Consider the following 23415-nt stretch of genomic DNA (forward strand, 5'->3'; position numbering starts at 1 on the left):
TTGTTTTTCTTTTGTTTTTTTTGTTTTTTTTTTTTTGGTTTTTGTTTTTGTTTTTGTTTTTTTGTTTTTGTTTTGTTTTGTTTCGTTTTTTTTTTTGCGCGAGTATACTCTCCCACTTCAGGAATTTTGTACACAACTCACCACCCCCCCAGGGGCTAGTTTTGTTCTTGGAAGATTCTTCGACAAAGCCTTTTGCAAGGCCGACAGTTTTAGGCTTTGAATCTCTTTTACTTAAGAAAAACAAAAGATAACTACAGATAATCCAATACAATATAAAGTTTAGTGAAATTTTCCTCGGATGTCTTTCATTGAAATCGAACATCTGGAGATTTAGGACAATCCAAGTCTTAAAAACATACATGAAAACTGGTTAAGGTGAGCAAAAAATAAAGGCAATGCAAAATACAAAATGACTAATTTCTTTGGCAGAGTAAATTGGCGTTTGTAAATGTTTTTAAATACTTTTTTAGCTTTTTAAAGTGAAAGTCTTGTAGGTCTTTATACAATAACATCTCTCAACAACACAAATTTAAGCTCATTTTTATAACCATACTTGCTCGAACAGCTTAATAAACAGTTGAATATTTAGTAAAAATTTATATTTCATTCAATGATTAGATAAATTATCTGTAGAAAGATATGAAATTATTGAATAAAAGTGTTCTTTGTTTTGCCGATGGGACCCCGCCATAGGGGGCGATTGTTAAAGATTTACAAAGCTAAGTAAAGGACGAAAATTTGTTCGTAATATGTTCTTCGTGTTATATTTCCTCCAGCATTGAAATAAATAAAGCTTATCTATAAAAATATAAAAAGTTTTGAGAGAAAGCCTTTCATTCATCGATTCGTCGAGAAAAATGCTTGTCAAAAAAAAAAGAAAAAAAAAAAGATAATATACGATTATTTGCTAAAAACACACACCTGAATTCTTGAAGAACACTTCTTGATCCATCTTTGACTACATGAAAGTATTATTAAAATTGTTTTTGGTCTATAACTTGTCCTAAAGCGATTTTTTCTTTGCATTTGAGAGCCGCATTTGAGTAGTTTTTCTTTGACATCAAGCGGGATTGCTGTGTCGTGTACACGGACGTACATATGTATGTACGTACGGACGGACGGAAGTGACGTTAGCCAAGCCATGAAAAATCAACTCGATATAAAAAAAAACTCGATGATATTTTTTCTTAAGTATGGAGCTCCGCTATAAGAACAATAAAATCTCTTTCCTCTTTGGAATTGAATTATTTCTCATGTAAAACGATTGTATTGTCTCTGCCATTTACATGTTTGCCGTCACGTGATGGTGCAAAGCCTATATTGGATCACAAGATGTAGACTGAACACAATGTTAGACGACTACGGAAAAAAGATATTGACATTGAATTGACTTTATAATTTACATTTATTACACATATGTACATTTTTTACACATATGTACATATATTATACATTTAGTTATACATTTCAGTTTTAAAAAGTGCCACGGTCTCCTTTCTTTTTCGCAAGACACTGTTAGGATTAAAAAAATCATTAATTCACTTGATTTCTGTCCAAGAAAAAAAAAATTATAATGAAAGAAATAAAAAGAGTGCAATCCCGTGTAACCCACCAGTTCTGACGCATCTCCGCGCGCTAAGTGCTGCTATATCCTGCGACCGTCTTTCTTTCCTTAGATAAATTTAATAACGAAATAAATTAAGTAACTATATAATACGAATAAAACAGCTTTTTCCGTGCTCCGTTTAGTTATAAAGCACTTAGGAAGCGCCGTAAGCACTCAAGAAATGCGAGAAGCACTGTCCTAGGCTCACAAACGATTCATAGGGATACTTTAAGGGAAAAGCAAAGCTATTTTATTAGCCTTATCGATGCTTTTATGGACAGTGATTATGATAATAAATCTCTACTACGTAGATGTTCTCCCTGAATGAAGTTAGTGTTATATAATTCCCATCTTACTTTTGACCCGTATGACCTACATGTAGCTGTTTATCTTCCCGCTATTGCTGAGACATCCATTTCTAAGTTTATATATTTATAAAAAAATGATTGTACTTGTTAGAAACAGTTATACTTATGTCCAGTATTATTGTGGTTAGCTACAATATGACAAATAAATCAAATATAGAGGCAGGCAATAGATAAACAATACAGTCAATTCAAAAAATGTTGTCGTCGACCAACTCTAGCCTACGCGACTGGACCGAAAGGAACTCTGGGTAGCAATCATTGTAGCCGAGTTGATTCTATGATTTTATCTGACTAGTTATGCCTGGTTTAAAGCATGAACCTTCGTAGGCAAGCGAGAAGTGTCGAAGAAGACGTTTTTTTAATGCCTTCATATTTTCGAAATTGTGAACTGAATCATAACTACTTTGTTTTTCTTTCCCTAAACCCAATTACATGCATTTTATGGATTGTTTCTCGCCATTATTATCTTATTACTAGCGGGACAATTAATTCAGAACGAATATTTAACCGCTTCATGGATTTTTAGCCATATTCCTTTCGGTCCAGTCGCGTAGGCTTGAGCCGGTCGACGACAACGTTTTTTGAATTGACTGTATACAGCGACCATGAATCAGTACCCTCCATGCCTACTCGCAGCACTTTACTTGCAATATGCAACAGATAGCCTATAAATAAAAGCAGGTCTTAGCGGCAAATTTATAGCACTAACCATAATACTCAACAGTGTACAGAAACGGCGTTGCCATGGAAACGGGTTCGGTTTCAAGGGTCTTGATTTTCATAAGGGAGAGGTCTTTAACTGAAGTTGTTTCCAGGTTAGCACTATCGCTATTATGGTTAGTACTATTATTGTTCAAAGTTTTATCTTGGAATCTGCTTTATATTGCAAGAGGTATTTTTCCTTTATTTATCTGCTGGAATCTGAATGCAGTAAATGGTCATAAATGACGTCAAATTCGAAAAAATAGATATCTCTGGAACAAGACAAGATGTCGATAAACGGAAAACGCCATTCTATCTCATACACAAAGTAATTCTTATGAAATGATGATTGAGTAAGAACTTTTCGGCTCGAAATCGAATCACAACGCACGATTTTTAGGATCCCAGCTGGACTGAAAAAAAATCAGCTCTGTTCAAAATGGCATTTATTATATGTTTTATCCTAGAGATTTTAATTCCATCCATAGCAGTCACTACTAGCGAAAGAGATCCATACTAGACCCATAGCAGTTGATCACTATTGATCATTCTGTTGACGAGAATTGCCCCCCCCCCCCCCCCCCCCCCAGTACATTACTTCGCATTCTTTCCGCGATATCATTTCTAATGTTTTATTCCCTTTTCTGCAATGTCATTCCATCTATCTTTCTCGATCAGTGAATGAGATTAGAATGTGTGTCTTATGACAGTTAGATACGGTTTCCTTATGGTGAATATTATTTTATTACCAGAAGTCCAATCTAAATGGACAAATGAACAGGGCCGTAAGGGACGCCGTAAGGAAGAGTTCAGTTTTTTCTCGGTAATTACGGTTTCCCTCGGGAAATAAAGTGTATTTATCAATCCATCTATTTATCTATCTATTCAGAAAGCCATTTCACCTTTATTTGTCACGAATGGCAATACTTTCCTTGGATTAAGACACAAATTTAGTAACTCTATTCATAACCTTTTTATAAATAGCGAGAGGGAAAGTAAAAAATGAAAGCTATTCTAATTTTTTTTTTTATTTTTTTAGTTTTGTTTGTTTGTTTGTTTGTTTGTTTGTTTTTTGCTACTGTTCCGTCTCGTCTGCACTAGTCGCTTGCCTGCCGCCTTGTGTGTATGGAATGGTGGCAAAGACGTGTTAACTGAAATAGACCATTAAATGTATTACTATACGCAGCTTGTAGCAGTTAGCTTTAAAGCAATGACATCTTTCGGGAATTTTGAAACCAGTTGGCGAAAAAAAAAAAAAAAAGGGAGGGGGGGGGGGGGGGGTTGAAGTTAAAAAGAGATTCACATCACAATTGTTGATTTTCATTGTTTATCTCAGGGATGCGGAAAAGAAACTGTACATGTCATGATCCTAGAGTGGTAGGGGGAAATCGCCGGAACTATAGATATAATTAGATAGTTTTTATATTCTTAGTATTTTGAGTTGAATGTTTTAATGTACATATAATCTTATTCATGTTAAATTACATAATCATAACTTTTTTAATTATTAGTTATTATTTTTTCTTTATATACTCAGTATTGTAAAGCGCTTAGAACAATTAGTGAATTAGCGCTATATACATAAATTTATTATGTAATATCATAGGGCAGTCTATGGTGACATTTATTTGCATAAATCGAACTTAATCCAAGCTGCAGACAAACATCTTCTATTAATCAGAAGCGCATATCATGTCTACAGCTAGCGAGGATTCGAGATCATTCTATTCATTTGATAACAAGCAATTATAATTGAAGAAAAAACGGATGCATTGCTGTGTGGTAACACCAATTCCCACACAATTATGTCATTGATCATCATTGTTTATAAATATCACGTTTAAAAATCAGTGTCTGTTCTACATGTATCTCCGAAACTATTCAATTTATTACTAAAAATATTTCTTTTGAGTAAACTTTTTTATATTCATTTATTCAAGCACATATATAGTGCCTATTTGCCTTCAGCTTGTAAGCTAGACAGTGAACGAAAGTTGCACAAAACAGCCCTTGTAGGAGGCTGGTTGTTTTCTATGACCGAAAATAATCGAATCGTGTTAACTATAATCAAATTGTGCTAATTTTGAAACTAGAAAAGAAAACACAGATGAACATGCTGATATACAGGGAGGCAAACTATAAAAATTAATTACTATATTTATTTTAAGTATAAATTATCAAGGTAATCGGATTTTCTTTTTCGAGAAATATTAAACAATAAACCGATGCACGGATTAATAAAACTTTTCATTCACAATTACTATCTTCTAGAAAGTTACTTATTGTTTTCTTATTTTATTATTAGTGAATGACGTTAGATCGCATACCTTTAAAGATCAAAACTGAGTCAATTGGAAGGATTTCAATCAAGTGAAACCAAACGGAAGAATTAATAACAGAAACAGTTGTATAAGAGTTTTTTAACGTTAGCCCAGGGGTATCTTAGCTGAATCGTTTAATTTAAAAAAAGTAACTCTTGGAGGAAAAAATTGAATAGGAAGTAGAAAACAAAAGAGAGAGAAAAAGACAAAACCTCAATTGTGCACGAATTCGATCAAAAATAACTGATAAAAACACAAAACTATCTAATTCAAAGGTAATTTTTTTCAGAGAAAAAAAGAAAGAAAAGAGCCTTAAGAATAAACTGAAACGTGCAGCCATAAGATGGACAGACGTCTATTAATTTACACCGGTTGGGGTTTGATATATTTTATAGTCCTAAATGATCATATTCACAATAGTATAAGTTTCTAGTAAGTTACGGTCATCAAGATCTGTTTGCTACCTACAAGAGTGCTTTCGAATTAATTATTGATCTTATCTTATGAATAGAATTATATAAAGCGTTTTCGTAGTGCACTTGCAAAATTTGTTTAATTAATTTATCATCAGTAAGGAAATGGGATATAAGTTAAACCGATTACCGGAGATCGATTTGTATTCCTTTTCATTGGATTCTAGAGTCAGGTATTTTGAACATATTTATAAACACATGCCTTTCATTTCCGACATTGAGAATGTTCGAGTTCTTAGTGAAAGTGTTAAATTTTCAATATTTCCATACTTCCAGCCCATATTCATTAAGTATTGAATGATAAAAGGTTTACACAAGTCCATTGAGCAAACCAGTATTACAGTGCAGGATAACGCGGACGTGTAAATTTATCTATCCAATGGAACGTATACATGGGTGTTGATAAAGAGTTTTAGGATCTATTATACTTCATTCCTTTCTCATGTTTCCTCAAAGCCTAATGCATTAGCCAGCTTCAGTTCCGCGGCTACTTCCACCAAAAGTCGACAAACCACCAGATAGTTTGTGAAAGATTGAATTAAGAAGTCCTTAACTGACAAGTAATCAAAAACTGAATATTATCTATAGAAGCTGTGATATTGTGATACATGTGCCACAGCAATCAAATATGGTAGGTACCTGTTATTCAGCTTTTATTCTTACTCCAAAAAATTAATATGGTGGTAAGAAATCGTGCAAATGCTATGGAGTTATAACAAATAGGAACAAGTCATAGTTGTGTTTTTTTATTATTATTATAATTAATATACCATTTCTTGGTTTAGCCTAGATTAACTGATTGAATTGAAACTGCTCAAGTTATCAATTCATTGTACATGCGACCCTTTTTTTTTTCCTTCTGACGGTATTTCATTCTTGATATTTGACTATAGCTTTAAGTTTTTCTTTCTTTCTCGCTTCTAGTTTTCCTTCTTGTTTGTATGATGAAGTTCAATCAAAGTAAGACAACTTTCGTTAAATATTCAATACAACTCTTCAATTGACAATACAATTACAATACAATTCAATTGACAGACATCGCATCCAGCAAAGCCAATAACACGAGGAGTTCTTTCTCACAGCTGCTCTTAACAGAATATCGGGATATTTTTTGCAACGACGGTCAAATAAAACTTGCATAACAATTTTACTGCATAGCTAAAAATTCAAACGATTCCGACAGCCAGGCATGTAGGTGGGGTGAGAGTGTTGCTGTGGGCGGGAGGTGTGAAATCAGTTACGCAGTTTTGTAGTTGTGTTTGCATGAGAGGAGGTTTTGTCGTTGCTGTCGTATGTGCGTAGGAGAGGAGGTGTTGTTGAATGGCGGAAAGTGTTGGACCGTGTTTTTTTTTTTTTTTTTTTTTTTTGCGGGGGTGGGGTAAGGGCAATTCAACTTGCAATTTATCTGCTTATTGATCGTCAATAATGCAATTCTCCAAACTAAATGGCATTCAGATATTGTTTCAAAAATGTGTTGATATTGCTGATGGTGGTGTTGCCCTGCGGTTTTTTATCATTTTATTTTATTGTTTTATTTTATTATTTTATATTATTATTATTATTATCATTATTATTATTATCATTATTATTATTATTATTATTATTGTTGTTGTTATCATTTTTTTTTCTCTCATAAGTAAACATCGTTATAAATATTTGTTTCATTTTAATTTCAATGCTCCCTAGAGATAAGTTATATATATATATATAAATAAGCTGTATATATAATGCATAATATTTATAATATTTATAAACTGTATCTTATATGACAACGTTCCTGCAATTAGCCGTGAATTAATTGAATTACGTGAAATTCATCCAAGCGTTCCTATGAAAATTCGAAAATCTATCTTAGTCTTCGAAGTTTCGTCAAAGGTTTATCTTGAAACTCGGATATTTTTACGTTTAAGGCATTTTGCATTAACATGTCACATGACTCTACCCCTTTAAAGCTCTTGCCATCCAACACTTTAAACACGATATAATTTGTATCTAGGCGTATAAAAGTGCTCATTTCATTTCTGTGGCACATTTTAAAATATCTGCTATATTTAAAAGGTGGAGTCAAGTGAACTGTTATTTCAAGTCGCCCATTCACATGGTGTCGATTTCCATCGTACAATTTCACTAAAAACTATTACAGTTCAGAAGCATGTAATCGAAAAGTGTCGACAACCATTAGCTTTTAGCTCGTGGAGATGTAAAGCGCTTATTCAATTTTAATGTCCAATCTTCATAGGAAGAGAACTTGAGCAGTTTCAGTATGACGCTGTGAAAAGCTATAGTGACACGAACAGGGTCGTGACACCAAAGGACCAATCACATTGCGCGAGTATTTACTCTCATCAAGTGCCTGAAACACGGCATGAACACGACGCGGACAATGTCACACCAAAGTCAAGGCAGGCACTACCAGAAACCTGCGAAAACTGCTCTAATACTGATAAAGAGTCACGTGTGAATTCTAATTTAGTTGAATCCACGTACTTTCATTATTATTATCATTATTATTATTATTATCATTATTATTATTGTTATTATTATTATTATTATTGTTACTATCATCATAATCATCATAGTCATCATTATTCTTATTACTATCATCATTATTATTACTATTATCATTATTATTATTACTATTATCATTATTATTATTATTATTATTATTATTATTATTTCATTAATTTTATTTAACTAATTTTAACTACTAAAACAAAATATTTTTTCATCTGTATATTATTATTATTTGTGATAAGTATCAATATTTTTCCGTTATTCACTTTGCTTTATTCTCTTTTGTTGCAGATGACTGTTTTTTTTTTTCAAATGAGACGATGCATAACAAAAATGTCCTAAGGGCATAAAGAGAACTTCTCCGTGTCATGTCATTATTATCGAAACTTCAAGACTGATTTTACAAGTGAGACTGTATTTGTATCGAGCGGTGAACAAAAAGGCTAGGTATTGATGAAAAGAATGCCATCACGGCCAAAAATCTAAGCGGAATCGTACTTAACTGCATATGGCAGCTATTATTTTTTTCCTGTGAAATGGCCATTGCAGACAAACTACGCTATGGATCACCAAATTTTATCTTCGTCAAGTATACTTTTCTGATCACTATCCTGGTTCATTCAGCGTGTTTATTCTCGACATCCCCTAAAGGTAACATAAATATGGCGCTGGTATCCTGTCATATATACATATACATGAAAAGCTTTATAACTTTCGTATTCAAAATTGGTAATATATAAAACAATTGGCATATGAAAACGAACATACAAAATAAACATACAGTCATAAATATTCCGATATTGTTGAAATTCGCATAGCTACAAACACTGTACTTATAAGAACTAGCATTAAGTTGGTAATTTCTAATTCCTTTAAAATAAAGCTCGAGCTTAGCTAATGAAAAATACTTCGACTAGTATAAGTTTACGCTTTTCTTTCGGTCTTTCGCTCGTAGTATTCCTAATGAAATTAATTGCTGTCACACCAAGATAACGATTATATATATTTTCATCTTACATATTTGGATGAAAAATAATCAATAATAAATCAATATATAAACCTAGGATACTAATGTTCCTTGACCAATACTTTCTGCTTCAATGATGAGTGGTTGAGAATAGATAACGTAGTTATGGTAATTTTTTAAGTTTCTTCTCAAACCCACAGTTTTTGAAAAGATATCGATATCCAAATACAGACTAGGGAAACTTGCGTGTTTTCCATTTTTGCAATGAGCATATCTTACCTAAATTAAACGCAACTTTGTTGGTTGCGAGTTAAAATACAGAGAATTTAAATCGCATTATTAGTTTTCAAGTTGCTTCATTCATGGCTAGCTTCCCAGTAAACTTACTTTATTACTGACTAAGTATAACACTATATATTTACTTGCATCTATCAATAGCATTATTTTGGTTTTCGTATTGTTTGTTTTTTTTTGTTTTTTTTTCGTAATTCCGCATGTTAATCGTAAGGTATTTGGTATGACTGCACATCATTAGTATAAATGTAGAAAAATATAAGTATAATCAAACTACGCATATCATGATGATTCTAAGTAATTCAGTGTAATAGATAAGAACATTACCGATGATAGAACTTAATTTAATAAAATGGGATGCCAGCAGTGAAATTTTGGCACATTTTGATAAAAAAGCACTTAGTTGTATTTCGGAGTGATTCTCTAAGAACTAAATAACAGCTATTAACATTTAATTGCATATGAGGAAGCATTGGATATTTTCTTCGGAAATCATGAAGGAATTATATTTTAGTTATTCCTTCACCTGCTGCAGGAGGCTTCCATTTCATTCCATTTCATTCCATTTCATTCCATTCAGGGCATTCAGTCCAGCAGGCAGGCAGGCCAGGCAGGCCAGGCCAGGCAGGCCAGGGGAGCCAGGGCAGGCCAAGGCAGGCCGGGCAAGCCAGGGCAGCCAGGGCATGCCAGGGGCAGCCAGGGCAGCCAGGTCAGCCAGGGCAGGCCAGTGCAGACCAGGGCAGCCAGTGCAGAGCACAGGGCAGGCCAGGGAGGCCAGGCAGCCAGGGCAGGCCAGGGCAGGCCAGGGAGGCCAGGCAGCCAGGGCAGGCCAGGGCAGGCCAGGCAGCCAGGGCAGCCAGGCAGCCAGCATGCCATTCATCCATTTCATTCCCATTCATCCATTTCATCATCCATTTCATTCCATTTCATTCCATTTCATTCCATTTCATTCCATTCAATTCCATTTCATTCCATTTCATTCCATTTCATTCCATTTCATTCATTCATTCTTCATTCCATTTCATTCCATTTCATTCCATTTCATTCCATTTCATTCCATTTCATTCCATTTCATTCCATTTCATTCCATTTCATTCCATTTCATTCCATTTCATTCCATTTCATTCCATTTCATTCCATTTCATTCCATTTCATTCCATTTCATTCCATTTCATTCCATTTCATGTCGAAAGGAATACATCTTTCCCTTGAAGCAATTTTCTTTTCTTTTTGTTTTGGTGATAATATGAGGGTAGGATAACCGAGGGCGCCATTCATCCAGATGGATCTTAGCTGTCAATCGTACGCCCCTCAGGAAACAATGGAAACCGTAGTGATTATATATATGAAATTAGGAAGCTTGATACCACAAACTTAAAACGTGATGTATCCAAGTTACGAATTTCCCTATTTCACTATGACGTCACTGCTTGTTTATGTGGAGGATAGAATCGCCAAATCCAATAGAAAATTCAACAAAATTTGTTCCTAGCGAAACAGTTTAATCTAAAATGGCCTGGTTTTCAGATATAATATAATACGATAATAATATGTACTAAAAGATATTCTGAGCGTTTGCTGGCTATTCTACAACTCTTCGTGGATTGATACGGGTTTTAGAACAATTACCGGTGAATTTGCGTTGATTTGACCCCCTGCGTTTCCACAATAGACTGTTTTGACTTGACGTCATAGTGAAATAGGGCAATTCTTCCAACAAAAAAATATTTTCCGATTTTTAAAATGCAAAAAATGAACGCGTGTACGCTGTTTTTTCGAAGTAAGTTATGCATTTGTTTATGTCGTGTGCACTTGACCTGGTTAATCAATGCTTGACAAAAAGAGGCCCTTCCACGGGTTTTTCCACATCTTTTACAGACGTTTATATGGTGGGGGCAAATTCGTGAAAAAGAGAAGAAGAATAAGAGCATATAGCAGTGGCGGATCCAGGGAGGGGGGGGGGAGTCGAAGGGGTTCACGGAACCCCACTTGAAGGTTTGATCTTTTAGGTAATAGAAATATGTCTTATATACATTTTGCTTAAAAGTATCCACAAAGATAAATGTTGAACACGAAATGATAGATACTTGCTGTTATAATGTTTAATTTACCTTTAAGTTCCGTTAATAGGTAGTAAATTAGGTGATTAGAGCCAATTTTTTTGTCAAACATCGACTACACAAAAGATGATTAACACAGTTTAAGAAACGGAATGACCCCCCTTTGAAAAATCCTGGATCCGCCACTGTATAGGCTACTCGATTTTCAGTCTATAACAGAGTGCCTACAGCATACATACATACATAAATACAAACACACATTCAGATCGACATCGATTAGAGATCTTGCTACAAAAAAAACCAGATATTTATTGCGATAAATATACCAAAAGTACCGATTGTTCAACAGCTCTTGCCAATTTTGATACAGTTGGAACTAAGAAAACAAATTCTAAATGAGAATTCGCAGAAAAGGGCGAATTTGAAATGCCAAAATACTAGTTAGACTGCTTAGTTGTAAGGTATATTATCAACCTATTTAGTCTATAAACTAGCTTTGTATACCTACATGCCGGCACTATTCGCTAGGAACAAACTGATCTCACCCCAAGCCAAGCCACGCTAAGATTTTCATTAATCGCCTGAATGTTTTAGATTCTGATTTGTTATACGAATATATTAGCTAATATTTTTAGTTGTGTCTTCTACGTGAATGTATGTATGTATGCATGTATGTATGTATACATGAATGTATGTATACATGAATGTATGTATGTATGCATGTATGTATGTTCATATAGAGAACATTCGAGCATCTTGATACATTTTGCATATGATTGAATGCTTTCAATAAAACTCATGATCAAATGTCTTTATTAAACAAGACGTGTTTTAAGGTGAAAAAAAACTCTTTTTTGTTAATGTTGAAATGGCACAAATCGGGGACAAGGAATGTCTACTCGCATCGAGCGTCGAATTTCTCGTAACTCAATTTCACATTCTATACATTTAAAAGACCTAATGTGTTTAGTTGATTTGATAAGGTATTGCGATTTGACTCGGCAGAAGTCAAAATAAGTGGGTCCAAACAGTAAAACATTATACGTAGTTACTTCAGCCTAAACTTGCCTTGGATTAGCCAAAATATTTTTATGCTCCATATTTTCAAAGACATGACTTTTACCGGCCCCTCTGCCTTGGTTTTGAAGCTTGAAATATAAAAGTAAAGGGTTACAATAACACCCAGTTTTATTTGATTATTCGGTTTCAGGATTGTATTGTCCTAATGTAAATAACTTCTCTTCATAATCATTAATTATTCAACACGTTATGTAGGCTGTTCAAAAAGAAATTGCTTGGTGAAGATCCCTAGTAAAGAGATAAAGAAAAGGAAATAAGCAGTGTACAAAAACCAATAAAGTAACAGCTCGGATCGAATATTCGAGAACAAAGTATTCATTTTAATCCACGTCAATAGGCCGTCATGTTGTGTCACATCCCCGTTGTGTTGGCTGTTGGCTTTGAGGCAAACAGACAACTCTGCGGTCGAAAATTCATAAAACAACGAAGCCAGATACCTGGTTATTACTTACAGAGAAAATTTAATTTAACTTAGAATTGTGTTTTTTTATTTTTTATGAACGAATTTGATTTGCTTGACCACCACCACAACCAGACCTTTTTTCATCTTCTTTTCATTGCCAGTACAGTTTAAAGCTATTTCCCGTCATTCAAATCTCAGCGGGAAATTCTATACTAATCCGATAAAAAATGATCACTATAAGTTTTTTAAATGTAATTTATTAAAAGAAGATATTGGGTGCACTTGTCATAGCTATAAGAATGTTTACACGAGAGTTAGCAAGGTAAGGCTTAAAGTATTGAAAACAATAATTGGTCAGCGGTTTTCCTTCAATATTTCGTTAGCATGCATATTAATAGTGAAGCTTCCATTGGCGGTCAACAGTGCTAATATGCTATCAAATGTGAATCCATTGATAATTTTCCTGCTTCCACGCAGAAATATTGATATTTAGCAGTGTCAGTGGTTCTGTTTCGACAATTCCAAAGGCAACATGAAAGGATCCAGAACAGCACTGCATATCGTATTTATATATATTCTTATTTTCGGAACACTTCTCCTAAACCAACGTTTGGCAGGTTCTAAACTCCAAGTCCCACTTGAAAACATAACAGGTTATTTATATCGTAGTACAGAAATAGTTACTCCTGAAAAGCAGAAGTTTTAAAGTCAATCCATATAAAACATTTTAGTTTAGTCTTAATTTCTTTTTCTTTCTGATTTCAGCGTCATGCCGGGATCCTTTAGGAATGGAAAATGGTATTATAAAGGACAACCAGATCACTGTCTTTTCTGCATATAATGACGACTTCAATACCTATGGAGCCCAAAGAGCAAGGCTTAACTTGAAGACTTGGCCACAGGGACACAGAGCTAAACCCGACAAGGCATCAAGTACTTGGCTGAAGATTGAGTTAAAGGAGAATATGATTATAACTGGTATAGCAACTCAAGGTTATGGGGACCCCAGCGTTGGAGAATGGGTAAAGCAATACATGCTACTATACTCGACTGGAAAAGATTATTTGTACTTTAAGGATCAGAGCGGAGGCCTAAAGGTAAGCAACTTTAACAAACTAATTTACTTTCATTTTTTTATTGAGACAATACTTTGATATGTACCTGTTTCCCGGTACTATTTGTTATGTATTGTATGTGAGTTATAGTTTTATTTACCTCAAGAACGTACTATACAGCAAAGGTGTCAAAAAACCGAACTAGTCCAGTGACTTTCTGAAGTTCAATTATGCATCCAATCTTGAGATACATGACACGGAAAGTCGATGATACTGGATGGACTGGCCGTAATAGAACACAATTCAGTGAAAATAATACTTACCAGCATTGTAATTAAGTGAATGATGGTCTGAATCGAACTGGATACTTGTGAAATAGCATTATGAAGAGATAGTGAAAACAAAAGTTAGATGGAAAGCCTTTAAAGTTAGAAAGTAAATTATGGTGTTAATGATTTGCCAGAAATGATTGCAAAAAATAATATTGCTGACACGATTCTTTACAACTAAAAGCGACATGAGGTACAGGTACCTTATTGCTATAATTCTGGCAGAATAACAAGGCAACTACGAAGCTCATAATTTTGATTTACGAAGCATGCTTTTTATTGTAACGATGACAATTGTTTTAATACTAAATGTTCAAGATCGTTCATTACCTTAACATTTATCACCGCAATAATATTATCAATTGTTTCAAAATGTGTTCGCTCTTTTTTTAATTGCATAAATTTTGGTTAATTTATTGATTTTCGTATATTGAGCTCAAGCAAAAACGACATTGTAGATTTACTTTTTGCGTGTCAAAAATGAAAAAGAGAGGGCCTTTTCAGCCAATGAAAACTGGAATAAATTCTGTGAATGCGCCTATGAGACATATATTAACTTTGGAGCTATCTCTATAAAATAGTGTAGCGGAAAGCTGCGGTTTTGCCTTAGCCAAAACAGGCAGGCTTCAAAATGGGAAATCAGTGACGAAGATTAGACTATTTGAATTTGAAAACGTGAATATTATTCTCCTATATGAAGTACGGTCTATGCTAGTATTTTCTAATCGACATTTTTTTAAACTTGAGTACAACTGCTCGTATATTACCTCGCAAATAATTGTTTTTCTAAGAGCTTTCCAGCAATTCCCTACGCTATGTTGAGCATTCAATTATTGATGACTGGGGGGAAATGCAATTGGTTTTAAGGGAATGAGATGCTGCCAATACTTATTAGCTTTTATCAGACACTAGATATTTTGTTGTCTCACCACATTGGAGTAAATGAATATCCAGACAATCTTTTAATTTATCTGTTATTGTTGTATTTTTCATTATGATAGTCATGTCGTGTACCATTACAAACAAAGTGGTATCATGAGCCTACTCCAGAATGTTCGATGCCTCAAAACTCAAATTTTGCATCGCGTACAATTGCCCTCAAAAATAGGTCATGACCGTGTGGAAGAATGAGTACGAGCTCCAAACAATGTAATTGTTTTAATCGCGACATGATTGGTTGAAATCCCAAAACTTCCGGTTATATCTAGCGTGTCTCAAAATTCATGATGGCGGCTAAGTTGGCTAAACGTGAAGAAGGATTTTATAAACGACTCCATTCGTTTTCAACGGCGGACGAATGGAGCGAAAAACAGTTAAAGGCTAGAAAAAAGCTTAAAACGCAGGGGGTTTACAAGGTGGAGGAAATATTGGCCGTCAGGCAGAAAAAGGTGAGTTTTACAGCGATTACATTTTCTACATCTACATTTATTTTGTCCAGCAAAGGGAAGGCCCATCATTTCTAGACTATAACAAAATAAACAATTTTTTTACTTCCTTATATATATAATTTATGAGCTAATTTAGTAAGCTGTAAGTCGTTTCCTCTATCGGGATTTTCCACGTTTCCTCCTAGCTATGAGCCGTTTAATAATGCGCGTATGTTCTTTGATGCAGGATAGCGAGAGAGAATTTCTAATTAAATGGGACTCGTGGGGTTCCGAGTACAATTCGTGGGAAATAGAATCACACATATTAGACAAGTCTGTCATTGAGTAAGTTCTGACTAACATCTTCATTGGCTTATATTCTTATATTCCTAACGATTTTTTACAAATGTCATGTAATTACTGGTTGTATACATGATGAACAAAGAGTACCTATAAATATGCTAAGATAATGTTTCTTAATTGCAGAACATTTGAAAAACCAAACCCTGAACCTAAAACTGTGCTAGCCCATGTCGAGTTGATAAGAAATGCAATTGATGGTGGCTTGACAGACTCTCTTCAGTCCGATACCACCATCATTTTCAACCATGCTGTTTTCAGGCACATTTTTGGTGGAAGGGGGAAAGTCTGTTCAAAAGAGACATATGCACTAAGTGCTCAAGACTTTCCAAGGAGATACTTTCCCCTAGGATGGGATATGACTTATAGAAGACGTGGGACAGTTCGAAAAATTACTTATCCTATTCAACTTCATCCTTTCCTTTCACGATCACGCCAAATGTACAACAAGGATGGTTCAAAAAAAGAAAGAAGATGGATACAGAAGCTAACAATAAGTTTTAGAAAACATAACATGTAGATGTTATAAACTCTGCAGGACAGAGTAATAAATATGTAGTGTTTGTACTCAATTTCAACATAATTTGTTTATAAAATGTTCAGTTACTGTTGGGATTGTTTTGTTAAAATTGTGTCAATAAGAATATTTCTGCTTGTTCAACAGTTCTAGCACTTTTGCACTTTGATGTGTCAAATGCCTATTCACCTCCACTAGCTCCTCTTGTAATTTTTTCATTTCCTCCTCTTTTTCTTTGATAACATTTTCAGGTACAGTTTTGATCTCATCCTCTTGAATAACCATTTGGAACCAAGATGATGATATTGTCATTTTTCTTGACTTTGAATTCATTTTTCCAACTCTTTTGTTGAATCGATATGTTGTGGTTTTTAATTGCGTCCCCACTCTGTGTGCCTTGGAAGAAATTGTATATCCCAGGGGTCTCAGGCTTTCATTTATGGCATTTAGGTATATAGCTGGATAAGACGGCTGTAATTTTCTCCATTGCCAAGGTGCTTCTCCGTTGTACTCCAAAATATAATGACGGCTTGTTGTGTTAACACATGGTCTTATTACATTGATGTATTGTGGCGCTATGACTGCCCACGGTGGCACGCTATCCTCGCCATCACTCAAATTGAAACAGGCTTTTTCTGCCATACCTTGTTAACCTTTTGTTCGTCTTTTTACAAGTCCGGAATCGTTACTCTGTAAGCTTTTACAAACGTTTTCATCATTCTTTGTCCCCTTATTGAATATGCCATGATTACCCGCGCTGACAATAAATTTCAAGATTTCCCGCGAACAATTTCGGACCTAGGCTTTGCGCGGTTTGATTCCTTGACTCCAAACCTCGAAATCTCTGTTCTCTCGGTAAAAAAAAGATGAATCTTGAATAGAAACTGGTGACTAAGAGCATTGTTTCCAAAGCAACGAGGGACCTGGCTAGTCAATTTTTTCAATATGGCGGACGAAGAAGGAGAAAAACGATTGTAAATTTAACGCGATTCTCGAGCGATTCTGGACTCTCATCGTAGAAATAGCCTCCCAGATGACTAAACAAATACTTCAAGAAATCGTATATCACATTAAAAGGAGAAAGGAACAAATGCAGAATTTATTTAAGGCAGTGAATGTACATCAAATTTCCGATGTTACATTTGTTATGAAAGGCACTACTAAGACACAGCATTACGTTTCTTCATTCAATGTCCTACTTTCCATACAAGAGGACGCCATTTCGGGACTGAATTCACTCAAAGAAAATCGTTAGATCGATCAGTAGCTAAGAGGTAAGAATAAAGCAAAGCAAATTATCGTTGTATTACTTTTATTTTTCGATGTTACATTTTTTATTGATGCTTCTTCCTTATTGCCAACGAGAGTTGAAAGTACGAATTTAACATTGTTCTCTGTAATCCCTCGATGTAAATACGCATGAAATGTGATAGCCGCTCCGACAAGAATATGCAAATGAGTAAAAGTCGCCGGAAGTGACCCCGAATTGTACGCGATGGTTGGAGGTCATACCATGTCCTTGGCATTAGGAATAATAATTATTCAGGCTTTGCATACGTTACCGCATTATCAGATAGAGAAAATGACGAAAATTGAATATAATGTTGCCAGTAACAATAGGCTCTTCTCTACACCGCAATGTAAATATCGGGAGGCTATGATACATAGCTATAGTCAAAGACTGTAATTCTTGAAAAAATGACCGCTTAACATTGCTGCCTTTTTCACATTTTCACTTCTGCTGTTTATTTTGAAAGACATAAACACTGTATTCAATGAAATAGAAAACATATCGTTTACAAAATGAGACTAATAAAACTAGGTTTATTGATTATGGCAATGGTTATTACCACCAGTGAATTGCTAACGTTTGGAAATAAGATCCAATCATAGTGAATAATAAGAAATATATTCCTTTGTGAATATGAATGTGAACATACATATAAGGATTATATATGTATCGATACCCACAGGGAAAACCCTAATATAGTTGTGTCTTGTTTTCAAGAGCAGAATATGATGTAAGGAAAAAGACAAATATTTCACTGTACACACATATATGAAAAAACTTCAAATTATCTTGTTTCAACATATATACATATTATCCAAAACTTACTTTGTAAAAAAAATTGTCCTTCTTTGATCAAAGTCGTTAAAAGAGAAAAGCAATTGTTATAGACCATCGTCAAAAAGCTATACGCCTTAATGCCGTCCATGAACAAAATACCGTTCCTTCCAAAAGAAAAAACATAAAATTAACTTGATCATTACTGGCGTATCTGATAAACATGTTAAAGTAATCGGCAAAATTATAATGATATATCGCTAAAGTTATAACTGAGTGTTTCATTTGAGGGACTTAAGTTATCTGTATTAGTTTAACAGCATGTTTGCTGTCACTGCGGTTTTCAAGAACTTCTATATCGAGAACGAAATTGGAAATATGCTTTAGAGATCATACCGATCTCCCCACCTCCCCTTCTCTCTAATTGTCTTTTTGCCTTGCTGTCTTGATTATATTTACATTGAAAGGATTCATGTTTATTTTAATGCTTTTTTTTAAATTTTATTTTATTTTTAGATGTTTGCAGGAAATACAGACTGGCATTCCATTAAACGTAACGAGGTGCCGATCCCAACGGTCGTAAAAAGTATTATGCTAATGCCCACGGATTATCACACTAATTTTGCATTAAGAATGGAGTTGTATGGATGTAAACCAGGTGATACACTTTTTCTATATAATATAGTAATTAATATAATATAATATATTAATAATAACATTCTGCTATTAAACACTAGTTACTAGAATAATATTAAACATTTTGTTGAACTTTTTCTTTCTCTTTTCAACAGGCTATTACTTCATTGTGTCGCTTATGATATTGGACACTTATTTTACCACTATTTTTTTGAATTCAAATGAAACTATGTATAAAACCATGAAAGAGGACACAGAAATGGAGGTAAAGCTTGAATTTATAAAACAACATGACTTTACTTTAGCGCTAGCTCTGCCGAAACGTAAGGCTTAGTCACTTTTAAATCCACACAATTAATGGTACGGAATAATACGGAAGATCAGTAATTTACATCATTATATTAGTTATATATAACGTAAAACTACACTGGATTATATTTCTTGAAATGTAACTGATTGATATTCTTGAAATGTACCTATTGATATTCATTTGTAACAGTTACATAAACATTTACAATGTTGAATGGAAATGTACAGGATTGTTATTGTTTTTTGATTATTTGTTGTTGTTGTTTTTTTCCTTTTTTCTTTTGGTTGGTTTTCGTTTGCTTCGTCTTTGTGTGTGTGTGTGTGTGTGTGTGTGTGTGTGTGTGTGTGTGTGTGTTTTGTTCCTTGTTTTGTTTGTTGTTTTCAATGTGTGTATGAGTGCGTGTTTTTTTTGGTTTTTTTTTCTTCTTTTCTTTTCTTTTTTTGTATGTGATAATTTTCATCAACGACACGACAGAATATTTTTTACTGTGGTCTTAATTAGGTGGGTTACGCACTCGAGGGTGTCGCAGGCTATCTTGGAGCAAAGCTTGAAAGATTTAGGTATGTACAATTACTTCGAGATTGGTTATTATAACTCCATCTAATTAGATTAATCTTGAAGCCTCACGAACTCCTTTCCGTGATCACCTGAAATAAGGCAATAACATTTTAAGCTAAATGGTGTTTGCAGCTATCTGTCATAATATAGTATATATATTTAGGCACTGCCTAAAAGCGGAGCTCCCAATAGCAGAGGGAGCCCAATTTAGATAAAACTGAAAGATGAAAATAAAATCGGGCAAAAAAAATCTTCAGTTTCTTCTCTCCATCGAGATGAAGACAATGTCCGCCATAAGGGAAACCATGAAGTGAAAAAATGAAATGTAAATGCACTACATTGTTTTCTCCCCACGAGTCTTTGTTTTCGACCTTAGTACTCTCCCACTTTTGTCACATATACACAAACCACCACCGCCCACCCCAGGGGCTAGTTTTGCTCTTGCAAAATTCTTCGACAAAGTGTTGCATAGCCGACATTTTTAAGCTTAATTTTACTTGAAAAACGAAAGATAACTACAGATAATCCAATAAAATGTCAAGTTTAGTGAAATTTACCTTGGATGTCTTTCATTAAAATCCAAATTTCGGAGATTTCTCATCTTTTTATGGACAAATGAACACGGCATATAAAGACAGAATAGAAAACTGCTTTAAAAGAAAATGTGAGCAAAACATAAGCTTACTTTTACTTATTTTACATGACAATGTTTGGTTATCCATGAAGAGTGTAGGTTTTTGTAGGAACCATATTTTTACTGCAATGAAATTAAGAAAATAAATGATAAATGCCAGAGAAAATTGGCTGGAGATCATTAACTAATTAAACTTGTGAAAAAAAGGCCCTGAACGTTAAAAAAACAAATGTGTCGTCAGTTCAAAATAGTTTTCTGATCCTAATTCTTCATTAAAATTTTTTTTCTTTCTTTTGTATGAGCCTTAACTACTTTTTGATAAGCTTGAAAACGTAAGCTGTAAATACTATATTTTGAGATTCGAGATTCGATTTTAATCCGATTTTTTTTTCCGGCATCTGTTTTCATGCGTGAGGAAGATAGGGAACTGAATCACGAACGACCTAACATTTTTCGAAAAACAAAGTTTACATGATTTAGATAAACTTGTTAAAAAACTGAGACAAAATATAAAATAAAGCAAAATGCATTGCAAAATACGAAATGATGAAATTCCTTGTCAGTAAATTGGCATTTGTAGATGTTTTTGCGTATTTAGTAGCTTTTTAAAGTAAAAGACAAGGTCTTCATGATCATACAATAACATCTTTCAACAACACAAAGTCCAGATCATTTGTATAATCATACTAACCCGAAATAAACAGTTAAATAATTGGTGCAATTTTATCTTTCATTCAATATCTAAATAAATATATCGATATAAATATATAAAATTATTGAATGAAAGTCTTCTTTTGTTTGCCGGTGGGACCCCGCGATAGGAGTCGAACAAAGTTGCATTTTTCTTGAACGAAAAACAATAATAATTGATCTACCTTTGACTTTATGAAAGTTTTTTCTTTATTTGTTGTTGGTCTATAATTAGTCCTAAAGCGAATTTTTCTGTGCATTTGAGAGCCGCATTTGGGAGTATTTTTGACATCAAGTGGGATCCCTGTGTTGTGTAAGACGGACGGACGGACGGAAGTGACCTCTGCCAAGCCATGAAAAATCAACTCGATGGCTTACCATTTTTTCTTAAGTATGGTGCTCCGCTCGCGCGGAAGCTCCGCTATAACTTGCATATAACTGACGTCTTGGCTTTCACTTCCTTAAAAATATATGCTAACTAATAAAGTTTTCAAATTTGTTGGATGCTTGAAAACCAAAACATGGCTTGCTGCGTTTGGAGTCGCACTCTTTATTTCTTTTTTGACCGGATCAATAGAGATCTGCACTTGAAAAATATTTTCAGTACTTCAGCTCTCTAGAGTATATATATATTGCAATTGACTGCAGCAAGCGCTTATAGTAACTAAGGTTCAAATATATTTTGGTTTTAACTGTCCTTCTTTTCCCCTTTGTGCTTTCTAGTCCTGAAAAGTCTCAGTATTCTGAGCTAAATCTAATGGCTGAGGTGAGGATCAACTGTATTGAGGCTAGTGTGCACTTTCTCACAACAAAACTCCAAAGTTCAATCCAGCAGACCGAAGGACTCTTTCAGTCCTCATCTATGAAGGTCAAGTATCCATGTAAGTAATTGTCATGATCACAGTCAAATTATTTTTTGGTTGGCCGGGATAACTACACATACTTCCCTCCCTAAGTTTAATGATATTCTCGTGCGTATTACTGTGCAAAGCCTTTTTGCGGGGGGGAAAGACTGCTCATGCGCATTAACCTTGCATTTGTCATCAGCATGGCTAGCTTACCTCTATTTTGGTATTTTAGTTAGAATAATACCATGATCACCCCGGATTCTTTTGTCTTCCAAGGCCTTTACAAACCCGAATTTCCCGCATGCATAGAACATGAGAGAAATTTAGAAGACAAAGAAACTTTTGTCTTTTACTAAATTTCCCTGTCGCATATACACTCAATTGAAGAATCGTTTTTGGTTTCAGAAACATAGAACATAAAAGCTGAGACCAAAATGGCACATGGGAAATGATAAAATTATATTATAATTTATTCATTTGCGGTCGGTTTAGAATGCCAAATGCGTATTAAAAACAGTGGATGATGCCACGGGTCGCCGGTCACAGCATGCATCTAATTAACGTACTTCCCATGTGCCATTTCGGTCTCAGCTTCTATGTTCTATGTTTCTGAACCCGACAACGATTCTTCAATAGGACGTTTGCATGATGGTGTCATTTGACTCCCACTACCAAGATGCTTCGCGAATTTTCTTTCTTATTTAAATTGGTATTCCCTTATGAGGATAGTAAGACAATTGGTGCTAGTTAACTGAACAAAAGAAAGCGTGCAAGGGAGTCTGGTAGTAGAGGTCAATGACGCCATCATGCAAACGTGCTATTGAGTGTATTAAATGTAGGGAAATTTAGTAAAAGACCAACGATTTCATTGTCTTCTAAATTTCCCTCATGTTCTATGCATGAGGGAAATTTAGAAGACAATGCCTCTTCTCCCTCAGAGACAACTCAATGCTACTCCAACTGAATCGATTACAACGTATCCTACCTATGATATTACTGCACGGTTTCCATGTGGGACGCGTTCTCAAATCTGCACATACTCAGTCATAAGATAAATAGAAAATGACATCTTGTTTTTAGATTCTATTTTTGTTTTATTCCATTATCTAAGCTTCTCTCCGCTTAATGCGGTACATCAATGATTTTTTCACTTAAACTTTCTAAACTTTATTGAATCAAACTGAATATATTACTAATCTTTAACAACAACAACAACAACAACAACAATAACAACTTTATTCTCCTTTCAATTTCAATG

General features: G+C 34.4%; 2 protein-coding genes across 6 annotated transcripts in view; both read left to right on the forward strand.

The window, feature by feature from the left end:
- LOC116305596 (polycystin-1-like protein 2) overlaps nucleotides 1–23415 on the forward strand; it is a 106925-nt gene that overhangs the window by 61512 nt on the left and 21998 nt on the right. For 2 of the 5 annotated variants that reach the window (XM_031715535.2, XM_089024411.1), the window contains exons 1-6: nucleotides 13196–13441; nucleotides 13554–13885; nucleotides 18998–19139; nucleotides 19273–19382; nucleotides 19929–19987; nucleotides 22033–22190. In XM_031715535.2, the coding sequence (XP_031571395.2) occupies nucleotides 13321–13441; nucleotides 13554–13885; nucleotides 18998–19139; nucleotides 19273–19382; nucleotides 19929–19987; nucleotides 22033–22190 (922 nt within the window). In that variant the 5' untranslated portion in view covers nucleotides 13196–13320. Of the gene's footprint in view, nucleotides 1–8379; nucleotides 8636–13195; nucleotides 13442–13553; nucleotides 13886–18997; nucleotides 19140–19272; nucleotides 19383–19928; nucleotides 19988–22032; nucleotides 22191–23415 lie in introns of those variants that run through there. The other 3 variants (XM_089024410.1, XM_089024409.1, XM_031715534.2) reach the window with 2 other exon arrangements.
- LOC148905159 (uncharacterized) lies at nucleotides 15177–16510 on the forward strand. Its single transcript, XM_089024412.1, has 3 exons — nucleotides 15177–15560; nucleotides 15787–15884; nucleotides 16026–16510. The coding sequence occupies exons 1-3, from the start codon at nucleotides 15396–15398 to the stop codon at nucleotides 16417–16419; spliced, it is 657 nt and encodes a 218-aa protein (XP_088880538.1). The 5' UTR covers nucleotides 15177–15395; the 3' UTR covers nucleotides 16420–16510.

Source organism: Actinia tenebrosa, unplaced genomic scaffold (genome assembly GCF_029948245.1).
Source record: "Actinia tenebrosa isolate PJP-AT-01 unplaced genomic scaffold, QUT_ActTen_1.0 PGA_scaffold8__29_contigs__length_14323225, whole genome shotgun sequence".
In the NCBI taxonomy this organism is placed as follows: Eukaryota; Metazoa; Cnidaria; class Anthozoa; order Actiniaria; family Actiniidae; genus Actinia; species Actinia tenebrosa.